A 25,934-nucleotide genomic window follows, 5' to 3' on the forward strand; every position below is an offset into this window, starting at 1 on the left:
TTATAATAACGACCGGTTCTTAATGGTTAGTATTTAATATGTGAAAGGTCAGATAGATAGCTCGTTATCTTATTATATTAATAAATTAGAATGAATAATATCTAAATTGACAGTATATCGATTTGTGTATTAAAGTTGTAGGAAAATAAATGTGAGAATTAATTTTATAAACTTTATAACGTTCAGCTTAGTTACAAGATTAAATCTTAATTGAATGAAATTTATTAATGTATCCAAAATAAGTGTTTCTTCCTTTATGAGTAGAAAACTCTACATGAAATTATAAATTATGACATTCATGAATTTATCAAGTGTGGAAGTTCTTGTTTGAAATTTTAAATAAATTGAATACACTTATACTATGAATATATCTAGAGTTTTCTCAATCTACTTGCTCTGGTTGAATATTTATTACTTTTCTATATGTAAAGGTCAAGAAATTATGTAAGATTATAATTGTTATTCGTTAACCAAGTAAATTATATACTTGAATATTCTCCTGATATGAATCGTACAATTTTTTACACTTTTAGCCATGAAGATATAAAAGATGCTATGCTGAGTCTTGTCCACCTAATGCGGGAAAATACAGAAAAATTAGAGCGACACGAGGTTCGAGAACGCCAATTAGGTGACCAAATGAAAAAGGCTATTGGATTGTTATCTAAAAAAATGAATGCTCTCGAAGAGATACAAATCCGTTTTATCGAGTCAGATAAAAGGATTACAGACCTCGAACAATTATATTATCAGGTTAGCTCTTTAAGTACTAAGGTGTTCAGGTTTGGATGGAAGTTAATTTTCTTCCTTAATCACGTAAAATATTGTTGAATATGCTTAAAAAAAGTCCCGATTAGATATTAGCTTTTTATTTTGACCCTTAATGATTCTAATAATTTTTCAATTATTTAGTTTGATATGCAGCTACCTTTGACGAATTTTTGTTTAATTATTGAATATTCCACTGCTTTCGGCATTTAATAATTCTAAAAGGTCTTGTAATAAATTACGAAGACTTCATAGAAATTCCCATACTGATTAATCTACTAATTTTTTTCCGTTTATTTCTCGAGAATATTGAATTTTTAGTCTAAATTTGTTCCTTGTATTATAATAATTATCGTGACCAACAATGTGATGTGATAAATATTCTGGTGTACTTTTATTTATCATTTTATGTACTAATATACAACAACGTTACACAATTCGTTGTCTGATTGACATTTAACTCAAACCATTTAAGATATCTTCTATTTTTGTCTTACTACTTACACCTAATATAATTCTCATTGCTAGGTTTTGCTACTTTTGAGAAACTTTCGATATTATAGTTTAACAATACTTTGCTACAATATTCACGAAATTTAATTAATATAACGGGACCGAGTCCACTTCCATTTTAAGGAAGGCCGTCTCCGCGCTTTTTTGGGCATATCCCTATCCTCACCCCAGACAACAATCTTAGCCAAAAAATATAATCAAGTGACGACTAAGGTGGACATTAACCAGAGGTATTATCAAAACTCCTCATTGCGCGTGGTATCTAACCATAGCCACCATGAGTCGAAACCTCTCTTGGACCGAACACAACGACCATCCGAAAAAATAACAAGAGTCTGGTCGAAGTGGGCTTGGGAAGGCCCTCCGCGGTATCAGCCTCCCTGCGCTGGTAATTAGATTGCTCGAGATAAGTGGTGAGACGCAGTTTCTCTTCAATACCCAAAAAAGGGTTTCGTCAACTTATTATCATTCAGTTTCGAACAAGCTATTATCCACTTGTTCAGTCCCTGATGAATTTTCTACTTTTCGAGCCTTTAGCTGCTCTGCTTACTCAAGCCAATTCAAAATAACGCACAACTCGGGACAATATTCAAGAAGCAGAAAAATTATACTTTCATAAATTATACTCTTTACATCTTCACTACTTAAATTATCCATTCTATATAATCCATGTGAACCAATTGAAATACGATAATTTTAATAATAAACTACTGGAGTTGAATGATCTTTGATAAATGTTAATAAAGAAATGAAGTACTTAAGTTATGTTGAAATTATAACTCTTAATGATTTGAAGGAGATTGAAATTTCGAATGAATTTCCAGTGGTAATAATTGAATGTTCGTAGCAAAAATTTGTATTAAAACAACTAATGTGTTGATAGTAGATAGCAAGTTAGTCTTTAGTTGAATGGAGAATGCATACATTTATCAGATGTGTTAAACAGTGGTTTGAAAACTACTGTATGTATGAAAAATTAATATACTAGGTCTATTCAGAATAACAGTTATTGGTCGAAACAATGCTGTTCACACTTATCAGAATTTCGTTAGAGCTGTAAGATATCTCAAAGAATAACGCAAGCGTTTCGTAAAAATCGATTCATTACCTGAATTTGTCAGCTTCCGAAACAAAACAAATATACTCGTTTACAGAGACTTCTCCACTAAATGATATTCACAAAACTCAAGATATTTAACTCTAAATAATTTCAACTGCCAGTATATTTTGTAACCACAAGAAAAGAAAAATCACTACAAATATTGTATGAATCATTTTTTCTTGAAATTATTTTGCAGGTTTCAAGTGTTCCAAAACAAGTCTCTACTACCGATGAATCATCGGAATTTCTAAAAGTTCATTTTAAAAAATTGCAAGATGATGTGGAGGAAAAACTTTTCAACCACAATATACTAGTCGAGAAACAAACTCAAATGATAGATAAATTGATGAATATGGTTAACGATATACCGACTAGTATACAAAATATTCTTAAGTAAAAAATTTTTTTATTTATAATACATCAATTTAATTTATAATATATTCTATAATACCGAAAAATATTTACTTATTGTGAGATACTGAAATTTGTCAGTTTTATCTAAAAAAATTTTTAATTATTTGTTTTTTGTTATTAAAATCCAAGTTGGGCCTCATTGGGGTGTCGATAAGCCCCTATCGGGCACTGAACGTCAATTACTTTAAATGTTATTAATTTTAATTATTTACGTGATTTAGAATTAATCCAATACCAAACTTATACGAGTTTATTCACTATATTAATAATCAGAGCCGGAGCAAAAAAGGATTCATTAAAATCAACATATATCGTGTGTAAGACGAACGATTTACACTTATCTATGTTATTTTAAAATTTCGTAAGTGTTGAAAAAGTTACACACGTATGCGTTGAAAGTAACAAATTTTCCAAGAATTATTTTGTGATGGTCGAGATTATTTTAACATATTGTGTGTGTTGATGTGACAGCAACATATAAGAAGTGCTACTTTCGTAGAAAATAATGTTTTTGTGTATTAAAAAATCAAACGATTTCGACGGTTCAAACAAGATAAATACTGTTGTATTAAATTGACGCTTTTTTACATTTTGACAATTCGTTTTTTACTGTGCATAAACAGGTTACCCGTGTTCTTTCAAGCGGGCCTAGAAATTAAAGTAATGAGAAATTTTTGCCCATGTAGCATGTGCGGATGAACTGTATTTTTTAAACAAGTACAGATATTGAAATTACGAAAGCATTCAGATTTTTAATAAAAGAATTCAAATGTTCTGAAATAATATCTGCATCCAAATTAATAAACTGAATTCGTATGCTATTACAGGATAGGTTTGGCAAAGCCATCTCGCTTTGTCGACCAAGAACTATTAGAGCTCAATAAAACTCAAGCTCTCATTTTGGCAATGGCTGATGATATATTGAATACAAAAAAGATGGTTGAATATAGTGTTCATCAAATTTTACTTGGAGTTGAAAATTCGATGAAAAGTGAAAACCTCATTATCAACAATACTCTTGAAAAAAATTTTAGTTTTCTCACAATGAATCTAAGCAATAGTCAAAAAAATATGGAAAATAATTTGACAGATACAATGGAGCGAGAAATGTCTCAGGTATGAGCTTTTTTTTAGCCTTTTATTATTACTATTTCTCAATTCTAACAATATTCGAAATAATCTCTAATTTTTTTACCAAGATGTGCGAAACTTCTTAAAATAATCATACTACTTAACTAATCATACTAATCATAATAGCAAGACTAGGGCTGCACTCAAGCCGAGACAAGACAAGATTGGAACGATCTTGGTTCGATCTTGACACTTTCCTTCTCGACTTGATCTTGAACTCAAAATTTAAGTCCCGTATTAATCTCGAAAATCACACAGAAAAAAAACTATCTTGACTGAATATAAATTTTCTTGAGTCAAGAAAATTTTTGGGTCAAAGAAGGAAAGCCAGAATTTTCTTGGAACATGTATTACATTTACTTGAATTTTATATTTTACGTCAATAAATCGTTTCTTGAGTCAAAAACACTTTAACGACTGTGTTACGTCCAGGAGTCGTGCCGGCTTGAGATTTGCCGGCGCGAGTTATTTGAATTGGACGTGACTGTAGATTTTCGGATACATGGGTAATTCTCGAAAGTTCGAAATAACTTGGTCGTTAATTAAAGAATAAATGTATTTGATTTATTCATGTAAGATATGATCCCTGGTGGAAATTTTTCGGACTTGTCTTAAAAAGTCTTTAGAACTCTGAAAAAGTCTTTAGAACTCTAGAACTGAGTTTTTAAGACAGAAGTCCGAAAAATTTCCACCAGGGATAGTCAGAGAATTGAGTTGAAAACACACTTGAGTTTTACTACTATTTGACAATGTAACAATCGGTGCAGATAAATTACTTTTAATCCCAAATAACTCGGAATTAACTTAATTAAATTTTTATTTTTTAAATATTTTCATAATTCAAGACACATCCAATAATTTGAAATGTGTTGGACTTGCTCTGAATCAAATAAAAATACGATGAAATGAACAATAATTATGATATCAAAATATAAAGGTAGAATGCGCAAAGAAAGAGAGAGTAAAATAGAAGTAAATACAAACGGATAGACAAGTATCTGTCTTTCTCTCTCATAAGCGCATCTTCACTGCGTGGCCGGTTTACTAGGTGAAATGCTAAACGCCAAAACTACACCTAGAGCTATTTTGATCTCTTTCTTAATATTTCTCACTTGAGCCTTAAGTAAATTTTAATGTCCAAACCAAGTTAACTTAAAAATTCTCCCATAGACTTAACTTTTATTACCCGAGCACTTAATTCAACAACATCCAACATCGATGAATATTACAGTTCCCACGAATCCACCGTTGATTTTATTGCACCGAAAAGTAGAGTAAAGAGCTCCTGTCATTTAAATCAAAATTTTATTTCTTTCGGTCTTACTACTCATGGAATTAAAGAGTTCACATCCACCCGCTAATGTATCTAACGGTTTCCCATGAACTCTGGTGGCCGATGATTTTCTGACGATACAATTTTAAGAGGCCCAAATTTAAAATAAATGTCACTTAAATTTACGATTTCCTGTTATTTTCTATCATCTCCATACTATTCTATAATACAGAGATCAGAAGTCAATTTTAAAATCTCTTCTTAAAAATTAAATTATCGCTCGTAAAAATATGTACCGCTAATGGATTTAAGTAATTAATACTAGGTCGCTAATGAATCAACCGTTTGTATCTCTGAGTCTCCTACAATTAGTAAATTTTCTAAGATGACATAGGTTTCCGAGAATACAAATAAGTCACTCAAAATTATGACCTAATCCTTTATTCTCATGCTCTCGATATTATTAGCCCCACTTTTCTCCCAAAATTTTCATATATAAGCCCAGGAAAGATAATTAAAGTTAGTCATTACCGCTATAACCAAAACCCTTGTTGGATCTATCTAAATCAGCGAATAAGACTCACTGTCGATTTCAACGTTCATTGTCGTGACGCTCTACGCCTAGGCAACCGGGGTCCTAGCTCGATAATCAAGATTCGATTCTTCTATTTCAAAGTTAAATAAATAAAAATCATTATTCTACGAAATAGTAGTTTATCTATCGAGTGCGATCGTGTTTAAGACGCGAGTGTGAAGATTGGTGCCCGAGCCGAAGACGAGTACCAACACACGAGTGTCTTAGACTCGATTGTACTAGATAAATACATCAGTTTTTGTGACAGATACATGGAAAGAATTTTCATATGAATATTGCCATGTTATTTATTCTCAAAATTACTATAAATCAAGTAATCTTAGGCCATTTCGACTTTTTACTTTTGAATTACGAAATTTTACTCTTTCAGTGAGTAAAAATCAATCAAATTAATTTTTACTCATACTTACGAGTAAAAATTACACCTAGCGGCTGTTTAAATTCTCACTAGTTCAATTTTTACTCGTCGGTTATGATAAAAAGTTGATGATTCAATTTATAAAATTTATATTGAATTACAATAAAAATTACAAGGAATAGGCTGAAATCTCTATAAAAAATTAAAAAACTATCTACTTGCCTTAGAATATGAATTAATATAAATATTTTGCAAAAGAAAAAAAAAATTACTCGTATTATGTTCAATAAGAAAAGATACAAATTTTTTCTTTTAATTTTAAAATACATATTAAGTTATAGAGAGATACAGAGATCGTCTTTTTTCCAAGCCTAAGTTTGTGTGCGTAACATGTCAGTTGTCGCGAGCAAAATAAAAGACATTTAATCGAAGCCGATATTAACCGAAGATTAACGGAGACTGCTGAAATATTACTCTGCAGTTTAGAGTAAGAATTAATTCCATAAATTAGAAAATTTATTCCAGTTAGAAGCAGTTTTTCATTGAAAAATTAATGGGTTTAAAAAAATGGTATATTGGGGAGTAAAAACTAATCACATGGAGTAAAAATTAATAGATTAAGATGAGATATTCACAATAATCGATTAAATATAAGACTTTTAAAAAATCACTCAATAATAGAGTAAAATACAGCCTAGCAATGTTAATATTTAAACAAAAAATTTAAATTTAAAACAAAAAATACCAATTTTTTGCAACGGCTCAGGATTACTCGAAATTACAGAGTCATTTTTATCAAAAAATTCTTTCCGTGTATTTGAAATCTACTACATTTAGTGCCTATAAATGGCAGGTTATAAATCTCGCGTTTATTTATTTGGTAAGATTATTTCGAATATTTGTTGAAAAGTAGAGAAAAGCCGGTAAGTGTATGAATTAATTTCATGATAAATTTTGTGACAAGATGGCTCGTTAAGTTACTTCATATTTTTTAGTCGTTTGCTATCGCATATGTAACCAAAAAATATTTTTTTATCCGATGATGACGTCACTATTAGAACGATTAGGTATCTTTTTTACCAGCTGTATCTTATCTAATATTTTTAGCTGCCGACTATAGGCGCTAAATGTCATAGATTTAAAGTGTCTGTCACAAAAAAGAAATTATATTCGTCAACTCCGCGGCTTGTAATTTTATTTTTGAAATCGTTCCTCATGCAGTCCTACGCTTAGGTATCCGGACTCTTAGGTTGGATACCTATAATAAAATCTTTTACGCTCACGCCGAAATTAACTAGACTCTTTCATGTGACGTCCACCGCCTAGGCAATCGGAGCCCTTGTTCGGAAATAGTTAATTCTTTTAATAAATCCTAAAATCATCATAAACTCACTTGAAATCAAAGCCGGCCTATCAGTCTAGCGTGCAGTGCGTTCGTGTGAGATGGATTCAACATGTAAGTCCTACTTAAATAAGACTATCATAAGCATTGTAATACATTTGTGCGCGAAATTCAAATTGGTGAGTTTGGAGTGAAAGTGTACAAGTTAATCAACCTTTCTGGGTAAGTCCATCATTACAATATTTCTTGTCAAATTTAAGACAACAATATACCACACATGTTTTTGTATACCTCCGTCTCTTTATTTGCTGTTCTTTTTCTCCGGCATTCAAGTGCTAGTAATTTAAATCAAAGTAAAATATAAGTAAGACAGAGAAAAAACACAATCTTCTCGAGGGCCCACATTCACCGACCCAACATCCCTCTCGCTCAGAAATTCCGAATCTACCCTAACGCCACGTAGGTCATTGAACGGGACGGTCTATAGTATTTCCGCTCGGTACGAATAGACGAAAGATACGAAATTATAGTATTCTAAAATCAGCCACATGAAGTCGAATTCCTTGGTTGGATGACAGAATAAAAATAATTTCGTACTTTAATTTATAAATTGGTAATCGGTGCTGAATCACTCATATGTTTTCACACTAACCACGTGATGTCCAATCAAACTCCTTGGCTGAGTTATAGAACGAAGTAATTCAGTATTCCGATATTAAATAATAAATCAAAAATAACCCTTTCACCCGTCACCTTCACTCACTCCAATCGTGACAACAAATAACTTCGAGTCAAAAGAATAATATAATTAAATTAAATCGGGAGTTCACTTGCGTGTACTAAACCGCACTGTTACAATTTCTGATTGATGTGAGAGGGGGATGCATTGGACATCGCCTTTTTATATCATTACGTGAGCCAACAACCTAGAGAAAAGTGGGATAAGGTATTAGAGCCTCATTCCCAAAAGTTGGAGTTTGTTATCATCGTTCGACGCTGATGCAGTTGCCTCAGCTGTCGGACGATGTTTCTCCAAGTTATCAGATATTTCCGGTGTTGTAATAATAATTCAATAACCACATGCCAGGACTGTTTGGTGGTTGGGATGTTGGAAAAATACGCATATTAAAAACTATAAAAATATTTTTATTTGTCACAGCACATAATATCATTGAGTTATAAAATTAAATCGTTGATTTAATTTATTAATACTGTTAATTGTCTGAGCTCACGAATGCGTAATTAATTGAATGCAAATTATAAAATTGAGCTCGAGTAATTGATAAAATAATTGAAGTAATTAATTTGAATTTAGTTGAACACTTCACTTAATTTAATTGATTTGAATGGGTTTATAATAAATTGAACGGAATTGAATTTATCTGTTGAACACGTGGTAGCATGATTGCAGGGGCTACTGAGTGAAAGTTAACTCTGATTTGCATTGAAGTATTGAGTGTAATGATAATTAATTAATCATAATATTGAGTCTTTTATTTTAATTAAGCATTGGTAATAATTAATTATTTAATAAAAAAGGAACCTGTGATGTCTCCCTTGTGAATAACCTTTTGAGAAACATGCTCGTCAATCACTTGAGTTGTTGAGTTTCTAATAAATTATTTTCTGAGCTTTGATGCTAGTAATTATAAGAATAATTATATTCTTATGAAACTTGATTATCTCTGAAAATTGAGAATCAATAACTTTTAATTATTTAGTTGAGATGGGTGCAAAAAGAAAAGATTATACAAAACACGTGTTTGTTACTTCAATTTATAACGAACGATAATGGCGGCCGTCTTCTCGACACGAGGGAGGAAAGAGTAGATGCGCATGCGCCGCATTGCGCTATCCAAGTTTGAATTTATAAACTAGGCCCCATTAGGTGCTGCCTCTATTTGCCAGGAGTGCAGCTATATTTGAATTTAAATATAGTGCGATTACGCAACATCCGAAAAAAACTAGTTTCCATTTTTCTATTCTTTTGATGTTCGTTATTTGTCGTGTGTGACGGGTGGGCTGACGCCCATCCGTCTAATACTAATTAACAAATAATAAATAGATATATCTTAGATCAGAAGGTAATATATTTCCTTGTACTCTTATTAGGCGCTACACAGCTGCACATGGATCACTTTGAATTAGTTTCATTAGGTTTTACTTTTATAATATAACGCGGCAAGCAGCCCGTATGATAAAACCGTGTACATTGTGCTATTTGTGCCATTTCACTACCATGGTTCCATGATGTATCCACCGCGTAATCACAGTGGAAACACCGTGTATACACGGTGGTAAAGCCATCGCGGAATCACGGTGAATACACCGCGTAATCACAGTTGATACACCTTGTATACACAGTGGTAAAATGAAACAAACCCACCGTGTAACCACGGTAGATCAACGGTGCTTACACTTCTACGGTGTTTCCACCGTGATTCAAATCTGCAAGGGTAATTATATAAATATATGTTCATATTCATTTGTATAAATGTATGCAAATATATATTTATATAGATGTATGTTTACATATATTTGCACAAATATATGTAAACATATATATATATATATATATATATATATATATATATTTAAATATATGATATATTTATATATATATATATATATATATTTAAATTTATGATATATTTATATACTTAATGATACATGATGTAAGCTATGATATTTTTAGTATTTTTATGTAGTTACATGATAACTACAACTATTTATATTTTTTTGTTCCTTTTATTTTCAGTATGAATATATATTTTAAATTATTTATACATGTATAATAATTTCGAAATTATTGTAATATTGAAATTATAAGTTTATATATAAAACGAGAATATAATTTGAGATGTATTATCATATGTATACAATTACATATATTCTAAATTACATGGATCATTATGACATTGAAATTATAAATTTATTTATAATATGAAACATATATTTTACGTTGTAAATTAATATGTAAAACAGACATATAATTTTAGATACAATATCATATGTATATAATCACACATATTATAAATGACATGGATTATTATAATATTATACGTATAAATTATTACATATATGATTAATCATATATTAATCAATATTAATAATTATGCTGCCATATATGTTCAGTTATTTACCATATATTTTTTTATATATTATCGACAGTACACGGTTTTTTCATACGGGCTGCTCGCCACGTTATATTATAAAAGTGAGACCTAATAAAACTAATGCAAAGTGATATCTATGTGCAGCTGTATATATGTATATTTGAAGATAAATATGTTTGACAAATAAGGAAATATATATGTATTTAAATGTAAACAATATATATTATAATTGGCAAACATATTTGGGAAAATTAATATATATATATATATATATATATATATATATATATATATATATATATATATATAAATTTGAAAATAATGAAAATAACGATAAATAATTAAGTACACCATTTTGTAAGAAAGAGAACATATGGGAAGGCGAAACATTACATATAAGTGGGCGCGAATACCGTGCTGTAAGCTGAGTACCGGGCGGAGTGAAACAATAGAGTAAAGCCCAGAGTAAAATAAAAAAAAGCCGTAATTTAAAAGAAAATTTTTATTTTTTTCCGTTGTGTTATTTTGAGTTACTTTTGTTCGTGGGCACACGAACTGGCGCCCAACTAGGTTTTTTAACCCAGCCTGAGCAGAGCCGCCAGTCCAGGGAGATTCAGGATATCTCCAGGTGGGACATTTGTTTTCTGGGTTTATTTTATTTTCAGTTTTCAACCAACGGAGAGCCATAACGGCTATTGAGCGCCAACCACACTCCGCCGTGGGACGCGTGAAATAGAGAAGAACGTTATAACTTTACATAATTAATTCCAGTTTGAGAATTAAAAATATATTTTACGAAGCTAAATAATAATTTAAATATCTTAATTCAAATATTATTCTGAATAATTGAATTTTAGTCCGATAATTTCAAATACATTACAAAATATTACGAATCTCAATAATAATTTTTAAGTTGTGAATTATGAAATAATATTATTTTCAAGAATAATTGAAATTTGTGAAATTAAAATAATTTTATGCTATTTAGAGATTTTTGAAATGTTATACAAAATAAGAATAATCGAAAAATGAATTTGAATAATTTTAATATGGTTAATTTTTATCAAATATTTAATAATTAAATATGTGTTTAAATAAAATTTAAAACCACGAAATATCTATTATTGTAAAATTCCACATCCATGTTTCCCCGTGAATCCCCCGAAACAAGTTATTCCTAGAAATCTATAGATTTCTAAAAATCAAAAATAAACTTAATAAATTATTTAATATTTTAACAGGGACATAACAGATTTAACTTTCGCTCAGTAGCCACCGTGATTCTAAACCGCGAGGGTATATATATATAGATGTAAAAATATTATGTCAGTCATATAGTTACATTATATATCTTATCATCTAACTTAAAGTATAGTATAAAATATTATAAGCAATACTTATAAGTTATCATGTGAAAAAAATATATTACCGATATATATTTTGCAAATTATAAAATCATAAATATTTTGGCGAAATTTTCTATATAGCTCCATATATGACTTCTTATAATTCCATATAATTTATCATATATTTTGAATTATACTGAGGCTCATATATTGCTTTTTCATACGGGAGACGTTAGGCGTGGTCGGCAATTTTAACTGTGGGAAAAAAAGAGTTCTGTTGGAGACGGCGGAGGGATATTTTCGAGGCAGAGGATGCAATTGCAGAAGAAGTGTTAGTTACCATAGTTAAGCTGATTCGAATAGTCGTCTGCTTGCGCATAAATATTGTATCTCCTTTATTTTACCGCTATAAAAACAGATCACTATAAGAATACAATTAATGCCGCCATTGTTGAATAAAAATATTGTATTTGTGTCCGTATGAGTTATGCTATCTTAGATTTGTAAAAGAGACTCTCAGGGCCTTTACTGAGTACTCCCATATTTGGGGACGCCCAATAAATAAATATCCATATTATTCACATATAGTCATTCCTTCACTGAGCGAACCACACCTTTTATAACATCCTGTTGAATTTCTAGAGACGCTGAGCTAGGCACGGTAAGTTCGGTTACGCAGTAAAAACACTAAGGTGTACGCTCACACGTAACATCGTACAATCGTTCCTATCTATTTTTATTCATCGACATTTTTTTAGAGAAATCGTCAGCGATGAATAAGTATTTTAATGCATTAAAAATATCTTATTTATTTGACTATTTTTAAATGCATGCTTATTAATATATATTTAAAGGAAATATATTATTATTACTCTGACGGTTTTGAATCAGCCTGGAAACACACTGGGAGTGGAAACACGGTGAAATCACGGTGGGTCCACGGCGGTTACACGGTGGGTTTCTTATCATGTTATCACCATGTTTCCACGATGGTTACACGGTGTACTCACCGTGATTCCACGGTGTATTCACCGAGATTTCACGGTGATTACGCGGTGTACGCGTAACGTATTGAAAAATATGACTAACCGTAAGACCAGAGTGTAGCTTAATAGATGTGGACAAAGTAAACGTAGCCCGGCAAAGACTGGAAAGGTTTAGTTGGTAAAGCTCTTGCGCGACGCCGAATCGGTCTGGGTTCGATTTCTGCGTCAAGCGATAATTGTTTTTCTCAATTTGTTACAATAATATAACACATTGAGAAACTTTCCTATTTCTTATAAATGCCTCTGATAAAATATTTATCTGCTTCACAGCATTGTTGATTGTAAAATATTAACTTAAACTTAATTACACTGAATATTTATTTGTGCTGGATCGGGATGGTGGAAGAAATAATATATCACTCATTTGGTGTATTGTGCATGTTTAATAAAATTATATCACAGATAATAGTATTGAGTACATAGTTGAGCACAAGAACAATTACCAGAGCACATTTATAAGTATAGTATAATTGTAATAGAGATCTTGTAGAATGATCGAGCATAAGTTTATTTTACAGAGCGCATTTTACATGAAATTGATTTCAGTAGAGTTTTATTATAATTTTACACAGCACTATACACGTGAATTAAATGACATATATTAAGCGCAGATAAGCAATAATCTATTAACAATTGAGAATTCACAGACTTAACAATTATTTTATAATGTAAATTATAATTCATAATGAAATTTATTATGCGACATATTGTACGTACTTTTGAACTGAGCAAGAATTTAGAAACAAGTCGAGTGCCGAGTCTTGTCGTAAACTGAATGATTTGCAGTCACAAATAAAATTTGCTGTTGATTTTTAAGATTATAGACATAACTGAGTGGATTAAATGATGACATCAACCACACAAATTAATACAGAATACAAAAAAAAAATCTGGGCGTCTGTTGACCCCTGCGGGCCCGCCCCAGAACTTCCCGCTGTTTTCGACCTCAAAGAGCTCGAAAACATTAGTGTAGATATATTTTCGAGCTCTTCGAGCTCGAAAATGCTATCACATGCAATTGTTTTTTTACAATCTTTTCAAGCTCTAACAAGTTACCTGTTATGCTGAAGTTTGAAAATTCAAGAATCGAAAATCATCAATGAAGCGGTTTTTAAAATTTAGTCCCTGATTGAGGCAGAAATCAATGTCAGGGATCAAAATCAAAATTTAAATAAGTTTTGACTCATGTAAGAAACAATAAAATATAAAATATCCGATAAAAATATTAAAAACGACGTTTTATCGATTTTTTTCTTGATAATATGATTTAAACTAGAAACCAAGTTCAATGACATTATATAATCGAAAGAAACCATAAAAAAGATGAGTTGGTATGATATCAGGCACATTTTAGTACGTTATATTATGATTTATCCGGAAAAAATAACATAAAATGTTTTTTTTTAACGTTTCAACGCCGATATCTTTTGAACTAATCAATCGATTTTGATAGTTGACGTGGCAATCGGCGCGTTTTATTAAATTCTAGAGCTGATTAAAATTTGAAATCGATCGCGTCAGTCGTTTCGAAAATATTTGGAAAAAACCGTTTTTCACTATTTCTTTCTCCCGCGATAACTCTTGAACGAATTATCCGATTTTAATGTTTGAGGTGGCAATCGACGCGTTTTATTGAGTACTAGAGATGATAAGATTTTGAAGTCGATCGTATTAGTCGTTTTTGAGAAATCAATAAAAAAAATTTTTTTTTTTCGTAATTCGCAAATATTTTCGAGTCTATTCGATCAAATAATCTGAAATTTTCAGGAAAGTTGATGGCCAACAAGCTCTTTCGATCACCACCTCAACCATCCAAATCGATTCATTAGTTTAAAAGTTACAAAGAGTTTACATACACACACACACACACACACACACACACACACACACACACACACACACACACACACACACACACACACACACACACATACACACACTCGGACATCATTCTGAAAATAGTCAGAATAGCTTCCTAGGACCTCAAAACGTCGACATCTGATGAAAACTCGATTTTCGAAAATCGGGGTGAAAACAATAACTTCCCGAAATTTTTGAAAATCGTCGATTTTCTTAGCGGGAAGTTAAAAATAGTCAAGTGATGAGTAACAAGTAAAAGATAATTAGAATGTAACTGTGATTTGAATGATAATTATTTGTGACTGCAAAGTCATGTAATAGCGATTATATATATATATATATATATATATATATATATATATATATATTATAACACAAAAATCTATCCATTCAAGCATACGTTAATACGCCCGGATTTCCTTTGCGCTACAAACTTCGTTCTCTATCCTTAGCCTCTAGTCTCAATACGATCAGGGCGCCAGGTAATTTTTTTATCACTGGAATCACCAAACCAGTAAATCTTAAGAATTAGATAAATTTTTGATCTGTGGAACTATCTTAAAACTACGCATAAATAAAAACCGGATAATTTTTGATCTGTGGAATTATTACCAAAACCACGCAACTAAATAAAAACTAAAACTTAACAAAATGCTCACAACTTATAAGCAAAAACAAAAACAGAGACTGGAAAACTAAAAACTGAGTTACGGTATGCCATGGTGTCGCTCAGTGTGTAGGTTTATGGAGAGAGGTAGTGGTCCGGGTTACATCATTCCAAATTCATGTAGATTATCAGTGAATTTGCAATTTTTATTAAACAGCAAATAATCTAAAATCTCTATTTAACAGTTAACAAAATCCTGTAGCTTCACACAAACAATTCAAAATAATGAATCTAATAATAATCGAATTACTCTCAACAAAAAGGTAAAGTGACATCTAATCGATGCGTATCCATATATTAAAAATAAATTAATTAATTACTAGAGCTAATTTACAATCAACTAATATTCAGGAACTTAGAACAATAAATTACAAAGCCGATTTTCTAGAACATTCTCTTCAACAAAACAAGTAAAACTAACGTACATGGATCTAAGATTGACGTCAATTAGACGACAATTGGTTTAATAATTAACCATATTTCTCATAATTATTTATAAAATAATATTAACAATAAATCGTAAACATGACTCTAACTGTTACAATATCTTTATAATTCTCTCAGTTCTTAAATATTTTCTTTAATTAAAACAGTAGCATCATAGCTCAAGACTCTGACTCGAACTCAAATAATTATTGATAATTATAATAATTATTTCATACCTGATTACTACTGGAATAAAATATCGAGTAACGTCTTACACTGTTTTCAATAATACTTCTGTAACAATACTCTTGATCTGTAGCTTTCCGCAATGCCATGAACTGTAACGCCATTTCTGGACACGTCTGCTCACTTCGAGTGACCAGAGCTGAATGCTCACGTCCGTACTCTTCGAAGGTCTCCCTTCGACTCCTGTGTTTTCTCAATCATCAAAATCCAAAACTAAATCTTATTATTATCTATAACTGAACTCTATATTCTAAAGCCATAAATCAATTCCCAAACTCTACCACATCGATAACTGGAGGCTTATACCTCACCAAACGTACTCACTAAACCTGACTTTGAGTATGGATATCCTTGGTAGTTGCTCTCCTGGAACAGACTTCAGCTGGGATCGTAAAACTTAAAACTAAGTGACCTATGACTTCCTCAGCGGTCCAAGTGGTCATGACTTGTCCTCTGAGGGCTGTCAGACAAAAGCAATTAAAAATGACCAAACGGCTTCCACAACAGCAACGGTCACAATATTACTGTTGAGGCCTGCCAAACCAAAACTCAAAACTGATCCCAATCTGCATCCATCAGATTCCTTATATACTAGAGCGCTAGCATTTCAGCTAGACCTCTGCAATCTACCAAGAAGTCTTATAGGGATAGAACTAGGTTCTATCATCAGATGATACCGGGTGACTAACTCAAGTCCCGCTCTACGGTAACACTGACTTCTCCACATACTCAAAATTCCAAACTGTAAACCAAAACTCAAACTTTATCATTATCTCAACTTTACATCTCAAAACATATTCCATATTAAATTTCCATAACTCAGATTCTAATCCTTTACTTTAATTTTTCTTAGCTAAACCCATAACTATAGCTAAACGTTACTCCACATTTAATTCTTAAACTATAACTTAAATCAAAAATCTGTATTAAAATCGTTAATACCTGTACGCTAAATTCTAAGTCTTGAGTTACCATGCTCGTAAATACAGTAAAAATCAGTTGGTGTTTGTGACGTTCACTTTGATTTGACCCCCATACGAAAAATAACGTCACAATATATATATATATATATATATATATATATATATATATATATATATATATATATATATATATATATATATATATATATACATATACATATATATATCAGCATGAAAGATTTAGAATATCGAGTCCACTTACGGATGGAATCGGCTAACGGTGCATTTGGATATCTGGAGACGTCGATGCCTGGTAAATTCCTTGGCTCTGGGTATCCTCGTCGTGGACCTGGCGAAGAGTCAGCGATGAACAAAAACTTCACCCACAAACACACACTTAGTTTGGTTGGAACCAGAGATACTTAATTATAAATCTTTCGCTTGGAAAAACAACACTTATAAAACCGAATAATCAATTTAACAGAGGCTAGAGATTTGTTGTCGACTAATCGGTTTCGAGTCTCGAACTTGAGTGTCGTCTCAGGTGAGCTCGTCTTAGACGCCAACCTCCGTTGACCCTTACCTAATTGTGCGCACTGACCGATTTACGGTCACCTGCTGCGTGAAATCATCCCCTTAGGTCTAGCGCTGGAACTCAGCCACACTTAGCACTCAGCCAACGATGAGAGAGAGAGAGAGAGAGAGAGAGAGAGAAAGACAAAGGTCAAGACCGAGACAGCGAGAGAGCCGCACTCTCACGTCGTAAACTACTGCTGCCCGGTTATATCATAATTTTACTATATTGTATTCGTTCGTTTTATAAAAATATACATTTAACATAATTAGTTGTTTTAAATAATTTATTTATTATACTTAATATTACCTTAACCACTACATTAGTGATCCCGACGTGATCTCTTCTTAAGGGAAGCGTTGAACACGTGCGTTACACAGTGTGCAAAAAATTCCACGCGCTGTCACACCGTTTTCTCGCGTTGCCGATCACTCAGCGAGACCGTGATTTTATATTCAGTGTCATTTTTGTGTGAATTTGTTTTTTATATGATTAGTGCAGTGATGTTTTATAGTTGTGCAGTTCTTTTTTTTTGTCACTGCGGGTGCATGGCCGGGTATCTTAGGACGTTATGCCGCATCAGTGTTAATTCGAGGGACCATCAGTTCAAATCGAGTTGTGATAAAAGTTTTCACGAGCTGTTATAAAAAATTGTGATTTATTTATCGTGCAACGACGCGTATAATTTTCTTTCTGATGCCGGAAATACCGTCGAGGATTAGGCTGAATCACCGACTACACATTCCTGAGCAGTGCGTCATCAATAATTTTTCAGTAGCTCAGTACCGAATTACAAACATTTTTGATAGGTGATGTCAGTCTCTGAAACCAACAGTGATAAGAAAAGAAAATCTGAGTCATCTGACGAAGACACATTTAAATATCAATTACCGGGATTGTCGTCGTTGACTTCAATAGAATTAAATATGGACGTTAATATTAGAGCATTCCAATTCAGTATGGAAGACCCAAAGTTATGGTTTGCGCAGGTCGAGGCGCAATTTTCAACGCACGAGGTAACAACCGAGCGTGCCAAATTTGAGCTGGTAATTCCAGTTTATCAGAGACCGAACTACAGGAACAGAATATCTTGTAGATTCCAGCTCCGATTTGTCTGTCTTTCCACGTGGCTGGCTGAAATCAATCAGTACACCCATAGGTTATCAATTGTATGCCGCAAATGGCTCGATAATTCAAACCTATCGTTTAAAATCGCTAGCATTGAACCTTGGACTTCGCCGTGAATTCTCATGGAATTTTATAATTACTGACGTCACTAAACTGATTATAGGTGCAGACTTCGTAAGTCATTATGACTTACTAGTCGACCTAAAACGAAAATTTCTTCGTAATGGCATAACTGGTTTACTGACTCCAGGAAATTCTCACACGACCTCGGTAGAAACGAATATTAAAGCAGTCGATCGTTATTCTGTGTATATGGAATTATTGACATAATTTACCGATATTATACAACCTGACGCTACTCGGAATGAAACAAAGAAACATTCAACGGTGCATCATATTCGAACGCCATCTGGACTGCCAGTTTCGTGCAAGGCAAGACGCCTGGCTCCAGATAAACTCAAAATTGCTCAAGCTGAGTTTTGAATGGAGGCCGTGCGGTGATTACCTTCCACTCAACAATCGAACCCTGATCGATGAATACTCATCGCGTTATCTCGACGACTTTGTCAGTAAAAAAGTGTGCCCATCGAGTCAAAAATTGTCGACGTACGACCGCGAGTTGAACGTCATCTATGAAGCCGTAAAATACTTTCGGGATATCCTCAAAGGCCGGCATGTTACGATCTACACTAATCCCAAGCCGCTTCAGCACGCTTACGAACAGTGCACTGAAAGAGCATTGTCTTAGCAATTTCGTCGACTCGATTTTATCGGTCAACTCACCACCGATATTCGACATGTGTCGGGTACCGACAATATTGTCGCTGACACATTGTCAGGTGTCGAAGCAGTATTTACTGCTATACCGTCGCAAGAACTTGCCGACACTTAACAAACCGACGATGAACTTCAGCAGTTGTTACGTCAAACAACTGCTTTAAATTAAAAGACTGTACAACTCGATGATGGGCCTGCACTGTATTGTGACTGAGTCAAGTAAAGTGAGTTCATACGTTTCTGGACTGTCAAAGAGAAAAATGTTTGACTCGCTACACACGCTTGCTCACCTTGGAATCGAAAGATCACTAGAAATGGTCTCTAAAAGATACGTCTGGCCATCGATTAAAGAAGATTGCCGTGAATGGGCTAAATCTTGCATTGATTGCCAGAAAAATAAGATCCAAAGACACGTATCATCGCCGATCGCTAACTTCAAATTTCCAACTGAGAGATTCGAGCACATACACATCGACTTAGTGTCTTCAAAAACGTCAAGAGGCTTCAATCAGCGTTTAACGATCATCGGCCGATTCACTAGGTTTCTTGAGGCTGTCCCGTTATCTAAGGAAACTGCAGAGATAATAGCACATGCACTATCGCTGCACTGGATTTCACGCCACGGAGTACCGAAACGTATAACTTCGGACCAAGGTCTGCAATTCGAATCGTCGTTATTTCAATCGCTAATGAAAATGTCTGGAATGAAACACCTGCGTACTACGCCGTATCACTCGCAATCCAATGGTTTCATCGAACGTTTACACCGTCAGCTAAAATAAGCTTCTTTGTGTCATCAAGAGTCATGGTATGACGCATTACCAGCCGTTTAGCTCGGCTTACGCGCTGCATAGTAATACGGCATACAGATGACACCGGCTGAATTAGTATACGGTGAGCCTATCCGATTACCTGGTGAGTTACTTACTTCCACTAACAAAACTACGCCTCATGACATTGTCAATACATTAAAACGTCATTTTAACTCATTGGCGATGGCCGAAATGTCACGTCACGGCAATCATTCTGTTTTCTGTTTCAGGAACCTTAGTACTTGCAGTCAGGTACTGGTACGCAACGACCAGGTTGTTTCATCTTTCTTACCACCGTACGAAGGTATCATATCTTGTGATAACTCGACGCGATAAATATTTTATTGTCGATTTTCGAGGACGAGAAATCGCGATTTCAATAGACAGATTGAAGTCAGTTTACGAGGTGATTTAGTTGATACGACGATGATAACAACAAACTCCAGGCCAAATAATAACACAGCAACCGAGACCCAAAAATGCCAAATGCGGTTTAGTATTTGACAATTTTACGCGATTTCATTTTTTTTATAAAAAAGTTTTTATTTTACAAAGTAACAATTCATCACTGTATTATATTCATAAATTGACATACTTAATCATTCATATCATTTGTAAACATTCCATTACTTTAATTATCGCGTATTAAATAAAAAAAACAAAGGGAGTTCTGTAGCGTTGCTACAATGCGAAGCGATCGATTAATTTCTGCAATCTACGTCGAACATCGATTTTTCCGTCTTTACCTCATTCGTAGGGACACAATAAGTTATACCGCTGAACTGCATACACGCATTTAAGCATTTTTTATTGTATTTTGAATTTTACTGTGTTACATTTGTTCGTTAAATAAAAATATTTATTTAACATAATTAGTTGATTTAAATAATTTACTTATGGTATTTAATATAACCTTAATCACTAAATATATACAGAAAAGTCAACAGACACAAATTAACTGTCGGATTAGAGTCATGAGTGAAAACAAAATCTTGATATAACTATTTCACATATATTTATTACATTTGTTACGTTCTGGCTCTAATTAAATTTAAATAAAAATTTTAGAAATTTTTTTTTAGAAGTCTCGAATTATTTATTCGCCACGGTAGGCGAATAAACAGTTTGACACTTCTTTAAATCATAAATAGATAACAAATTAATAAATCGTTACTTTATTGGTGATATTATTTTATTCATCGCCAACAATGTAACGGAAATCTCTTGCGATAAGAGAATCGCCGTGGCTCGCGGATACTCTAAACAGATGACGACGCATGAGACCCGGGCCACGACGATTCTCTCATAGGAAACCTGAGATGCATCGTTACCACTTTGACGAATGTATTTAGTCGAAGAGCAGCAGGATCAGCCAGTTGATCGCGAGATCTCAAAGAGCACGAAACTCTGTACAATTAACTGACTGATCCGCCTGTCTCCATCGGTTTTAAAGGAATAAAACCCAACTTAAACCTTCACATAAATTTTTGTCTGAGAACCTTATAAGGGGCGAGCGCTTACTAGCTGTTCCACCCTTCCTTTGCTCAGAGCGCTAACCAGCAGTTTGGGCTCCTTCACCGCCTATCATAACAACCTCCATGCCTCGAGGCCGACGTAGCAGGAGATCAGGACGTGCCGTACAGCTCGGTCGCGTACTTCAAGGCGTTATCGCGGACCTTACACAAGGTCGACCGAGAATAAGATCTGAGGAAGTCCTCATCGAGCCGGTAACGTTAGTAATACCGCGAGTGGTGGCCAACGATTCGATTGGGATATCAAAATCCGGTGTTGTTGAGCCTCTGCGCTCGCGTGTTGTTGAGCCATCGAGCTCATGTCTTGTTAAGCCATCAGGCTCGGGCGATCTGATCAGCCAGTTACAATCACTTGTCCTCACGGAGGACTCGAATCTCCAGAGCTCAGTCTTTTCAACCTCAGGCGAGGTCTCAGGAGAAAACCCGGCCTTCTGGACTGGCATCAGCGACCATTGGCAGTTAGTTTCCGTGGTCGTTCCATCCGTCCATCCACCCAGTGGAAGCATTCCATTCCACGACCCTCGTTACGGGTACTATTCCGAGGCCTATTTCCAGACCACCGGCAGGGACGCGTACGCACCGGCGGAGGAGAAGAAACTACGCAAGAGAGGGGTTATTTGGGCCGACTTATGGGGCCCATAATCTCCACCATGGTAAGTCGTTAAGTTTTTTGAATAAAATAAAAGAAGGTCAACAGCTGACGCACCTGGGGTCTATTGACACCCTAACGACGTCAACCTGGTCAATTTAAAATTATTTTGTCTAATGATTGGATAAGCCAGAATGTAACACATTGTTATGGCTCTTGTCAAGGCATTGCAAGATTTTCGATGATCTTGGTCTTGGTCTCAATGTATAACGTAAACCGTTTTTTTTTCACGACGGAGACGTGAAACAAACTTGGAGTCGTATGTGGTCACCCAAGTGTATTAAAATAATTATAAATAACGATAATAATTATAACTAAAAATAATAAATAATTATAAATAAATCAAAGGTGTGCCTGGACCAGCTCCTCAGGCTGGGTTATTGCACGAGGGCGCCAGCCCGTTTTAACAAAACGGACGAAAATTATAACCAATCAGGGGAGAGATCACGGGACAAAATCTTGAGCGAGAATGTATGCAGCAAGCGGAATGACAACCAAACAAATATATAATGAATAAAAATAATAATAAGGAATAATTACTACTAAATATATCCAGGAAACAAACAAATAAATATTGGTTATCACTGGGTTCCTTCTACGAAATTATTCAATTCAAAATGTATTTAAATAAACTCAACAAATGGTTACAATAATAATCAATTCAATTCAAATAATATTATTAAATTATCCACTGGGGAAACCAAATTATAAATTACAAATTTTTACCTAATATAATTAATATAGATTGTAACAAATAAAACAATACTAATCTTTTTCTTTATTTTATATTATTTACTCTGGGGAGAGAAAGACGCGGGTACGCAATATATATTTGTCAACACTGGGTTGCATACCATTAAACTATAAAATAAATTTTACCCAGAGAAATAATATTTTAAGTACTGTTGTAAGACAAGGAGCTACATACGCTATCCTTGTCTGATCTCCTAAGGAATTTACTCGACGCGTCTTCGTACATATGCACCCAAATGCCGTGACGGACGCCGAATATATTCAACTTATTATAACAGTAACTCAGGTTCAATTATTTATGAAACAAATACCGCGATCAACTCTACTGAAGGACTAGCGATAGCCGATGCAACAAATGATGATACAATTGACTTACCGGCGTTGATAATAATTTACTTCTGGAACTATTTAACCATAAACAATACTCAAACTATACTTTTGACTTAATATAATAAGATACCAATTATTCAAATTAAATAAACTTTAACTCTGTAATTATTTCATTAAGGCTACTGGGCCAGAACAATTTACTCAAAAATAATCACGGACAACAACACGTCCTATCTTTACAAAATCCCGGTCCTCTCTGATTATATTTCGTTGATTTTTCCGAGGAAGAGGTATCACTCCCGTGTTATCCCCTCTCATGACCTCGGACCCGAAATTTTCAATTAAAATAAAATATTCAAAATCATTAAACGACCTGAGTTATGTTATAATAATAAATTAAACAATATTTCCTATTTATCAACATAAACATAATAATTATTATCCCTTTAAACGATAACATAATAATTATTTCAGTGCACCACGTGGCTGGAGAAAAATATTGATTTTTATCCCCACTATATCGATTTACTCTCCCTTCGGTTGATATTTTTATGCATGCTCTACACACACGCGTGCTACTGACTGAAATAAAAATATTGATTAAGTACATAAATTCAAAATAATTATCACATTATTTATATAAACATAATAAACAATAATATCAACGAATGCATAATTAAATCATACTAAAATAATCTATCAAAATAATATAAATATTTAAATAATAATAAATTATAATAAATAAATGCGCTTGATTTGAGCTAGGAGGTGTTGTTAAATTCACGGCGAGATGGAAAAGCGCGCGCAGCGATTCACCTTTGAATCGCTACGTGACAAATGTTGCATCCTATAGTATCATTTTAGTCTCGTCTTGATAAGTCGAGACGAGATCAAGACAAGATCAATATAATCTCGACCTTAAGTGCAGCCCTAAGCAAGACCTTGATTGTGAAATAGAATTTGAAATAAACGGAACTATTTAAGAGCTTTATCACTTTTGTTTATTTCAGTTGAATTAATAATCCAGAATAGAAAGGGGATCAATAATTTTTTTCAAAATATTAAATTTCAAGTAAAAAATATTAGTCTAAACTATTATTGTTATCTGTATATTTGTTTGTGTGGTAAAAGTAAAGCTTTTTCACTATACCTGCACCGAGAGTTTACATTCCTGCCCTGTTGAGAGAGGAAAGTCATTCTTTCTTTTATGAGAAAACTGATAAGAAAGAAAATGATAAAAATTAGCACACGCACCATTTTTCCTTTAAATAAAGGCTAAATTAAGCTTTTAGGTGTAGATTTGGTGGAAAATCCTATCCATACCACGAGTGAAGGCAGGACGTCCGTATCCACGTGTTTACTAGCCTCGCCTTTAGTTCGAGTAAGCAATTATACACAGGGTTCGGAATATCCTACTTTCCTCTTTTAGTGTGTCTTATCGGATCCAAATGGTTTTCTAGACTTCTTCTATGGGCAATCTTGATCGAGTTCAAAGATGAAATAAATCGGTTGACTAGTTCAGAAATTATGACTTAAAAAATTTTATGATTCATTGAAAAAATCAGTTTTTAACCATAAAAGTTCATAGAACTTTAAAACTACTTTTTTTTTTAAATATATTTTTTTTAAGGTATGGCGACAGCTGAACTTGATGTATCAACAAATGAATTCCAATGGAAATATTCTGCACCAACTTCATACTCAGACTGATTTTTTCGCGAATGGAACTATGATCACGATAAACGGAATGAATTACAAAGTGAGTTTTTGAAAATGACAAAGTACATGTTCATTTTGAATATATTTCTTGCAGATCTCAGAAATTTCGAAAAAAATCACTGAAATTGATGGAAATTTAAACTATCTTCTCGGGCGCCTCTCAATAACTATGCAGGAGTTCAATCAAATCAAAACTGAGTTAGGCATTGCATTAGATGACACTAACCAATGCTTCAAAAAAATTTCGAAAAATAATACTGATCCCAATTAACAAAGACAGAAAATTCTGGGATTTCCATAACTAACGTTATATCTATAACATAAATGGATCAAGATAATCATTAATATTCGGTTGTATATTGTTTAATAATAATTAAATAACAAAGTTGACCATTCAAAATAAGGAAGGAATAATTTTTAAAGTTGCATAAAATAAGAAGTGAAATACAAATAAATAAAACTATGAATCACCCCATTGTTAAATATTCAGTCTCTCAATCTGATACTGTTATAAAATCTCAATATAAATTACAT

At 33.2% G+C, this 25,934-nt stretch overlaps 2 protein-coding genes across 5 annotated transcripts in view; one reads left to right on the forward strand and one right to left on the reverse strand.

Annotated features, from left to right (window-relative positions):
* The window catches only part of LOC103571360 (dystrophin), a 257,760-nt gene that overhangs the window by 86,584 nt on the left and 145,242 nt on the right, over positions 1-25,934 (reverse strand). The window lies entirely within an intron of this gene.
* LOC103572922 (uncharacterized) lies at positions 307-25,929 on the forward strand. Its single transcript, XM_008551733.3, has 6 exons — positions 307-444; positions 534-753; positions 2,580-2,776; positions 3,625-3,913; positions 25,312-25,440; positions 25,495-25,929. Exons 1-6 carry the CDS (start codon positions 362-364, stop codon positions 25,669-25,671), a joined length of 1,095 nt encoding a protein of 364 aa, XP_008549955.1. The 5' UTR covers positions 307-361; the 3' UTR covers positions 25,672-25,929.

This window comes from Microplitis demolitor, chromosome 1 (assembly GCF_026212275.2).
Source record: "Microplitis demolitor isolate Queensland-Clemson2020A chromosome 1, iyMicDemo2.1a, whole genome shotgun sequence".
In the NCBI taxonomy this organism is placed as follows: Eukaryota; Metazoa; Arthropoda; class Insecta; order Hymenoptera; family Braconidae; genus Microplitis; species Microplitis demolitor.

Excerpts from the sequence above, each read along its gene's own strand:
- LOC103572922 (XM_008551733.3), top strand. The coding sequence starts at position 362 with ATGAATATATCTAGAGTTTTCTCAATCTACTTGCTCTGGTTGAATATT. Across the intron at positions 445-533 it reads TGTAAAGGTCAAGAAATTAT|CCATGAAGATATAAAAGATG; the intron begins GTAAGATTATAA and ends TTACACTTTTAG. Across the intron at positions 754-2,579 it reads TCGAACAATTATATTATCAG|GTTTCAAGTGTTCCAAAACA; the intron begins GTTAGCTCTTTA and ends ATTATTTTGCAG.